Source organism: Fulmarus glacialis, unplaced genomic scaffold (genome assembly GCF_000690835.1).
Source record: "Fulmarus glacialis isolate BGI_N327 unplaced genomic scaffold, ASM69083v1 scaffold35637, whole genome shotgun sequence".
Classification (NCBI taxonomy): Eukaryota; Metazoa; Chordata; class Aves; order Procellariiformes; family Procellariidae; genus Fulmarus; species Fulmarus glacialis.
Window position 1 is genome coordinate 2229 of NW_009225699.1, and position 9130 is coordinate 11358.

The window sequence follows — 9130 nt, forward strand, 5'->3', positions numbered from 1 at the left end:
CCTGCTGAATATCTCCTCCAATGCTTTGTGTAGCAGTGCAAATTTGATCTGAATCTGGCACAGGCAGGAGTGGTGGGTTTGTTTGTTTTTTGTGGGTTTTTTGTTTTTTTGTTTTTTGTTTTTAGTTGGATAAAATTCACAGTATGGAAGGAACTCCAGCTATACACTTCTGTTCCAGCTTTGTTAGTTTTAGAAAGATGGATGCTACCTTGTCTAACATGAAAGCTGGTTGGTACAAAGTTAACTAATCAAAATTGAACCAGCTGAATAAGCTGATGCCAAATTTCTGTGGTTGAAGTATCTTTAACTCCAGGGTGAGAAATTCAAAGGACAGATTAGCTTTATTTTTGAGCTATTGCCTATTCCCTGCTTTGTCACAAGGGCTACTCCATTTGGCTGAGGTTGTGGTGTGAATACATGTATTTATAAGTGTCTTGTGAATGATTATTCAGATTGCAGTTGCACACTTGAGTGTTCGGTAGAAATAGGGATGCTGAATATAGGACAAAGGTTTGCTGTCATTGTAAAAAGTCTGATGCATTTCACTGTAGGTTTCTTATTAGTTGGACTTCAGTTTCATCTAGAAGTGTGTTCTGATACAGCTGATGGAAATATGCTGAATATTGAACCAAGACATGCTTAAGACATTGATTAGACTTCTGAGGGGTACTTCCTTTGAGGAGGAATATCACGCTTAGCCAGTATCCCTTTTAAACAAAGCTCTTAAAAATTTCGTGAGAAAGAAGATGCCTTTGACTGTGGGTAGAGAACTTGCTCTATAGCTGTAATTTTTAAAAGTCGTCTTCTGAGTGCCTGACACTTACTTGTGATGATATGATCTCTTTTATAAGGCAGTATGTATAAAACACAGCTGACTGTCCCAAGGAAGTGTAGTACGAACCATGGAGACTAGAGTCCCTTGACAACTTCAAAGGCCACCTGAAAGGTGGGCTCAGTGGTGTACTTACTTGCTTTGAAAGTGAGGCCGTTCGTCACAGCTAACTCTGTACTGATCTGAGGTAGAACATGTTACACATGTTCCATCTTGTGCTGTGTAATTTTGAAACTTCTTTATCGTCTGTATTTTATTTATACCATATGCATTTTGGCTTGACAGTTAAAGCATCCAATTGATATATTTATGTCACATGACTGGCCAAGGAGCATATATCACTATGGAAACAAGAAACAACTTCTTAAAATGAAATCGTTCTTCCGTCAAGAAGTGGAGAGCAACACATTAGGAAGCCCTGCTGCTTCAGAGCTTCTGCAGCATCTGAAACCCACCTACTGGTTCTCAGCACATCTTCATGTTAAATTTGCAGCTTTCATGCAACACCAGGTAAAGAGGAAAAAAAAAATCAAGTATGTATGTGTCCCAAGCACATTTTAGAATTCCAGTGCAGGTAATCATGTCCAGAAAAGCAACTTCTTAATGTTTTTGCTCACTTATTAAAACTCAGCTTAAGCCGCAAAGCATTAAGTGGTGTTAAGACTACTAGCTTGTGTTAAGTTAGAGAGATGTTATACATCAATGGTGTAACTACCTAATCTTCTTCAGGGACAGCGTGAAATAGCTAACTGCACTTGAAACTTCTTAATTTAAGTTTATAGAAAAGCACTCTCTTTCCCACTTTATTGGGGAAGGAGACAACTTCAAAACAAGGTGATAGAGAAGCGACTGAAAAGAAGATAGTGCTTAACCGGGGATGGGAGGATGCCTGTAGTAAGGCTTGGCAGATGAAGTTGTCTGGTGGCCTGGGTAAAGCCAAAAACCAGCTCCTGTAGGTTGAAACTTTGCTTGGTTTGAGTTATTCCTGAAAGTGGTGTGACGTGCTATTCCTATTTGCAAGTTATTTAGCTGTAAAAATGTAACTCTAGACCTTTTAGACTCAATAAGTCTGTTTCCAATTATGTTAAAGTTTTTCTTTTTGCTTCGAGGCTAGGTGTGCTCAGCTGCCTTGGTTAAGGATGAAGGGTGGCTCTTGCTTTATCTTGCTGTCATCTGGATCCAGCTTCCTGTTAGACTTCCAGTGAAGTCTCTCTTTCTCTTTGTTCCTCCATCTCTTTCTTATAATCCCATGCTGACTTTCTATTTCAGAAAGTCTTTTTTGTATAAATTATGCCTTTAAATCTCTCTATATAATTTGTTTAGAATGGTCAAATTTCATAGAAATGCTAATGACTGTGTTAACACCTTTGTTTCCTAGACAAACTCCAAAGAAGAGCTACCAAAAGCAACAAAGTTTTTGGCTCTGGATAAATGTCTGCCGCACAGAGACTTTCTGCAGGTGATGACCATGTGCAGTGGGTTTTCACTTTTTAAGTATTTCACTTGTCTGGACTGCTAAGTGCTGTGTGTAGATATAAGCTGAAGAATAGTTCTGATAAGTGGAGGAATTGGAAAGAAACTAGGAATGGTGCATGTGTGGAATGGTCACTGTATAATATTGTCTTGAACTAAGCAGACCTTGTGTTCTGTCATGCAGGCATAGTGTTTGCTTATTCCTACCATTTCCTTCCACCTTAGAACAAGTACTTGACTTAATTGCAGAAGTAGCTCTACCTTAACCTGAACGGAATCTCCTCTTGTGCTTTTTTGACAAATGTCAAACCTAAAAAGAAAGCCCATCTTGAGGCTTTTCTTTTCTTCCCAGACCGGTTTGGGTCCGACGGGGACTCTTTCTTCAGATCTGTATTCATTAATTCAGACAGGATTGAGTCCTAAGTTGAGTGCTGCAATTTTCTTTCAGTATTGTGAGTTCCAGCAGGAAAAATGGCTCTGCTTCTTTTTTATTTGGTGCATATCTTGGCTAGGAAGGGCAGTGGCCAAGTAGGAGGTCTAGGTTGTGGGAATTTTCAATATGAGTGCCAAACTGATTTGCCAAGAGCAAAACAATGTACGTGTCTGTGGCCTGTGTGCTGCCTGCAGTGCCATCTGCAAAATCTCAAATGGATGAATCTAAAATCCTTTGCTATGAGAGGGAGCTGCTGACAGCATGTTCTTCAAATGCAGTCAAGTATTTTAGTAGCGTTACTTTAAACTAGCTCTTATTTGTCAACTTAAAGGGAAGATGGTTCATTATCTGTCCTTTGGGTGTGTGGTGGGATCCATTTGCCCTAGTAGCTACCTTTGAAGATGGGAGAGAGCATGAGGATGGGCTTTTGCTATGCAAAGGTACACTGGAGTGCTAGTCCACACTTAGAATTCTGTAGCAAAACTGATCTGGAGTAGTACTACCTCCAGCAGCTTGGTGATCCACCTGTGTGTAGCTCTGGTTTAAAGTATATCCTTTTTTTTTTTTTGTCCCCTAAAACTATCTTACAAGGTTGAATTACTTTATGGATAATTTAACTAGCCTGACTAGTGCAGTTTGGCTAAACCGAATGGTTTGATTTGGGTTAATGTCACTGAAGACAAAATGATTTGAATTTCAATTCATCAGCTGTTGAAAGAGTTTAAAAACACTTCATGTTAATTTCATTGCTGTGCTTAGAATGTGTGTTTATACAGCAGAATAACTGTTGCTGTCAACTCTTGATGTATATCTGCTTAGAAGGTGGCATGAACTTAATACTAGGGAAATTCTGGTTTCTAAGTTGCGTAACTGTCCAGTAGCTGGCAGTAGGAAGAAGGGTGTTCTTAATTGCCGTAAGCTAAAATACGGAAATGCCTTTTTTACTGTTGTTGATTGTCCTTTCTTAGCCCCTTATTGCTATAAAATTCTATGTAGGGCTAACTTGAGAGGACTTGTTTGATTGAGACCACTAGCTCAGTGTACTTGAAACTTAATTAAAACTCTATACCATGAAAGTAACAGTTGAAATTTTAATCAGTTTCTGATGTCAAGAGAAATAACTCACCTCATCTGTTTTCTGTGGTTTTTTTTTTTTTAAATAGATAATAGACATAGAACATGATCCTAGTGCAGGTGACTCGCTGGAGTATGATGCTGAGTGGATTGCAGTCCTCAAGGCCACCAACAGTCTTGTTAATGTGACTCAGAGCTCGTGGAATATGCCTGAAAATAATGGCCTCCATGCAAAGTAAGCTGCATGCAAAGTAGAGAGGAAAGTGGGATTTTGCTGGACTGGAAGTAAACTTACTGTTGTGCTTCTCTGTTCTGCAGCCTGTAATGCCTGTAGGACTTGCTAAAGGCCTTGGAAACAAAGGGGATGGTGACAAAACCTGCGCTGTAGAGCAGACAACTTCATTACTGCTCTACACGGGCAGTTAGTTTTGTTTTGCAAACTTAGATACCACCATTTGAGGGGCAAAAAGTAGATGGTGGCTGATCATCTTGCCAGTTACGCTGTAAGACTGGAAATCAGGCTGGATTATGGAGGTGGGCGGGTGAATGCTTATTGAGTGGGTTGACATAATACACAAATCCTTGGTGGGGAGAGGGGAATCTCAGTATTGACCAAAGGCTATATACTTTCCTGAAAAATCATTTGAGGATTTAGGTGTCTGTTGTAAGATTAATTTATTATCCATCTTTAAAAGTTTCTATTTGCAGTGGGAATAGGAAGTACCTTTTGACTAGCTGCACTTGTTTAAACTTCATACACTTATTTAGGTGGGATTACAGTGCGACAGAAGAAGCCATCAAAGAGGTGTTAGAAGAGCTGAATCATAACCTCAAAATTCCTTGTAACTTCACATTGACAGCTGCTTGTTATGATCCCAGCAAGCCCCAAAAACACGTGGAACCAGTTCATACCATCAATCCACAGACCACCGAGTTTTGTGCCCAGTTTGGCCTCACTGACATCAATGACAGGATCCAGCAAGCTAAAGAAGAGGGCTCAGTACGAGGCGAATATGAAGAGGAGGAGGAGGAAGAGGAGATGGACAGTACTGGGTCAGCAGAGGAACCCAGTGAATATAATACAGATAATTCTGGACTTTCATCCTTTAATCCAGATGAAATAATGCTGGATGAAGAAGGGGGCGATGAAGACTTGAGTACATGTTCTGTAGATCCTTCCCCTGATCATCCTCCTGACTTTTCTGCAAGTTTTTCTGACATCCGGATCATGCCAGATTCCATGGCGGTATCGTCTGATGATGCTATGGACTCCACTAACGAGGAACTGGAGAAATCTGGTGTGAGTAAGCAGGTGGAAGAGAAGAGCTTAAATGAGAGACCATTAAAGCGCATTGGTGGTAATGAAAATGGAAACAGTGGCATTAAAAAAATTAAGAGAAGGAATCAAGCTATCTATGCTGCCGAGGATGAAGATAAAACAGAATAATACTTCATATGATGTATAAATAAGTTCTCTCTGTACCTTTTTTTATGGGAAGGTGGTAAGAACTGTGGTGGACTACTCGTGCTTTTAATGTTACTTGATCTTATTCATGTTACTTTCTTAAGCTGAAGAGGCTGTATGTACCTCTCGCAGGGAGGAAGATTTATCCGGATTAAACATCTAAGCCAGAAGCAGACTTTACCAACAGAGTACTTTGTCAAAGGACTTAAAGCTCATGTATAATCAGCTGATTTTGTTTCAGTTCTTGGTTATTAGTGTATACTATGCATCTTCAGCTGTACTGCTATACAAGATTCACCATGCTCGTTTAACAAGAAAAGAGCTCTTAAACTATAACTCAAGTCAAAGCGAGAGGATGTCTGACTTACAAGACTGAATGATTTGATTTTATTGCTTTTGTCTTGTTTTATACTGAACTTTTAATACAAAATAGCATATGCAATAACTCCGTGAACTAAATCCGAAAATAGAATTCCCATGATAACAAAACAGCAATAGAAGAGTGAAGATTTTTGTTTCTGATGATACTCATGCCATAGAAAAACTTAATGGGCATGAACAAAACAATGTGTATTGTCCAGTATTGGCTTTTAGTTACAGTTTTGATAGGGAGCCAAGTCTCTTAATTTCAAGCATGACAGTTTTATGGGGACCATGGAAGAGTGCATCTCTGTTCTTAAAAAGTCCCTTGTGTGCTATTTCTCAAAACTTGAGAACCCTGTCTTAAAATGCAAGTAGTTAGGATGAACAGCTTCCTAAATGTGGACATCATCGCTGTCTCAATTCTTGCTAATTAAGGCTGTGTTGTATTTTCATATAACGTGGTTGAGACAATAATGCCTACCATTATCATTAGCCTAAGTTTTCACCTGTCACTTCTTTTCAGTAGTGTGTAACTTGCCAAATTCTTACAACTGGATTTGGAATCTTCCAAAGTACCTTCATGACCTTCAGCTGAGGGAGAACAGGAGCTGCCAGAATATAGATCCTCTTGGAAGTTTTCTTTTTACTGTTCTAGTTTGCCCTGAATTATTAGCAAACAAATTACATTCCTTTGGCCTAAAAGGCTGTGAGGATAACAAAACTTCCTGCAGTGATGAAAATGACAGTGTTTTGAAGAACTACAGCATATGTCATTAGACTCGTTAGTTTTACACTCAAGTTCTGCTGGCGTTCTGTGCTGAGCTTTTGGAGTCCAGATGGAGCGGGACTTCCTCATGACTGTGCTGCCCTTGAGAGCAGAGGTAGCTCCTGTGTGCTTTTACTCTTCCAAGGCACAGGCACTGTGGAGAAGAAAGCACCCTGACAGGCAGAGGGAACTGGACAGGGAGCCGTGAGTGAAATGGATTGGTGAGTGTGAGTTGTGTAGCAGGGAAACACTGTAAGGTGAAGACTTCCATCTTGAAAATTACTTCCACGTTGTGGGATTCATCTTAGTTCCTCTCCTGTCAGCAGTTCACTATGAAAACTAAATGCGTGTAAGTATTCAAGAGCTAGAAAATGGTAAAATTAGTGCTCTCCACAGTTCTGATTAATGACTTTATACTGGTAGGTTGATGCCATTAACATCCTGTTTTTTTTCCAGAGGACGCCATCTTGTTTACTAAATTATTAGTTGGGCCCTCTTAATACTGCTCCTGTATCTCTCTATGCCTGCTCATCTGTCAGAACACCCACCAAAGAGAACTGTGATACGATGTGATGAAAAATTGGAAGCATTTGGTGTAACCCTCAGGTTATCTAAAGTAGCTGTGAATTATCAGCTACATTACTGAAGATAGTTGAGTATCTTTAAGGGTCCTGGGTCTGCAATGCTAAAATCTTAAGCATGGCTCATGATCTGAAGACTATAATGGAAATAAAGTATTTTAAGTATCTATAAATTGTGTAATAAACTTGAAAAGTCTCCCACGAAATCTGAGCAAGGTATTCAGCTGTCGAATTCTACATGAACTGGAGTGGAAGATGTATGTTACATGTAATAGACTTTTTAGTCTGATTTCGTATGTTTTTAAAGAAAATTACTCTGTTGTGTGGTGTCCGCCATCCTCCCCTTTCTGCTAAATGTGTTTTAGCTTTCTAGAAAGCAGGAGACTTTGACAAGATAGAATACTGATTTTTTTAATCTTTAAAGATTTTTTTTTTATAAAGTATTTCAGCATTCGTTGAGCAGAGTGTAGCTGGTAAATAGAGTTAACACAATTTTTTGAGTATGAATCATGTCTGATCTATATAGAGTTACTGTGCCCTTTCTTGCAGTTATTCACACTCTCTTTGCAGTTTGAAGTGTTCCAGCTCTACTGTGCTCTCATCCATTATGGATCTTCCCTGTCAGCAAGATCCTCTGCTGCATATAGAATTCAGTTGAAGCTCTCAACTTAAAGCTTCCCCAGTAAAGATGACCAAGTACTCCAAAAAGTATGTAAAACACTAGGGAAGGCTGACAAAGTTTAATCGGTTCTTAGGACAAAGAGTCTTCAGTCCTCTTTAAAAGGAAGCTTTAAAGTCTTTTCTGAAAACTTTGGACTTTTTAAATTTTGGTGAGAAACATCTGGAAAATGTTCCTCTGTCAGACCCTCGTACAAGTTATAATCACAGAATTTTCAGTGTATGAGATTTCAACTTAGTCTAAAAGTGTTTTTGCTGTTCCCTACGAAGTGCTTGAGAAAAGTGTTCACCTGTTTCATTCCAGGCCAGCACACAGGTATTTTGTTCAAAGCATGTTATTGATCTACTCGGAGAAAAACAAACTAAGAAGAGGGGTATAGCTTTTTTCCCATGAGAAGTGGAGTATTTTTTTTAAATTAAAGCTCTTAAAGTCAACTTGTGGCAGCATCCCGAAGTATGTTTACTGTGCTCCCATTATCCTCTGCAATCTCTAACAGCTGGTAAACCTGCATTTACCTCACAGTAGCAAAAGTCGACAGTGTGAACCCTGACGTGATGTTTTTACTATCCTCCCCCCCATTAATTCTCTCTTCAGGAGCAATGAATTAATAGAATTAGTATCCCTGTGCCTCAAGATGTGAAATACAGGGGGGCTAACAATAAAATACCAGCTCTTATAGAAGCCTATAGCAAAACTGAGTGAAGTCCTGAGTTTTTTGGGGTGTTTTCTGCAAAACCCAAACAAATCCATGAAAGCAACAAAAACAATGACAAAAAAAGGAACCCAAACCATCTATTTTATGTGCAGCAAGGCTGAGGATGAGAAGTGGCAGGCCATGCCTGTGTCCCAGATGAAGATAGTGCTCGAGTAGGCGGTTCTCAAAGACTCTAGCTCTCCATATACCTGGTGTGAATTAATTGCCAACCCACGCCCTGCTCACACCGACTTCATTATGTTCCAGAACTCCACGCAGACAGGGGCAAGACCCAGGATGAAGATGAGTCAGGAGGACCCGCAAAACTCCATGATTTCCATGGTGCAGTCAGAACATGAGGTAGCTGAAGCTAAACCTGGTTGCTTGTAATAAAAAAAGGTCAGGCTGTTGTTGGACAGCTGAGGGGCTGTCCTGAAAGCTGCGCTGGTGTCCCTGTCCTACAGGGTAGGGAATGGGGACTAGGAGAAGAGGGTGTGCCGGTTATGTGGGCGGGGGAGAAGCCTGTGGTAAGGTCAGCCTCCCCCTGCCTCGGTGTCAGGGCTTCAGTCAGATGAAGGCAGTCACCCAGCCCCAGGTTCGCTGTCTGCCTTCGCTGAGGTAAGCTCTGCGGCGGGGCTGGGAGAACTGAGGTGGGACAGCTGAGGAAAGTAACAAGGGCTGAGTCAGTCCCCGGAGCTCTCTGCGCTTCCGCGGACAGCTTCATCCGCCCCAGCTCCCCGAGGCCCGCGGGCATGGCGGAGGCAGAGTCT

The 9130-nt window shown here is 40.6% G+C and overlaps 1 protein-coding gene across 1 annotated transcript in view; it reads left to right on the forward strand.

Moving 5' to 3' along the window:
- Positions 1-5358, forward strand: part of DBR1 (debranching RNA lariats 1) — a gene marked incomplete at its 5' end in the record, with an annotated part of 7493 nt that extends 2135 nt beyond the window's left edge. The window contains 4 exons of the mRNA XM_009582563.1: positions 1118-1342; positions 2211-2291; positions 3902-4047; positions 4581-5358. Of these exons, the coding sequence (XP_009580858.1) occupies positions 1118-1342; positions 2211-2291; positions 3902-4047; positions 4581-5259 (1131 nt within the window). The remainder of the gene's footprint in view (positions 1-1117; positions 1343-2210; positions 2292-3901; positions 4048-4580) is intronic.
- Positions 5359-9130: the final 3772 nt, after the last annotated feature.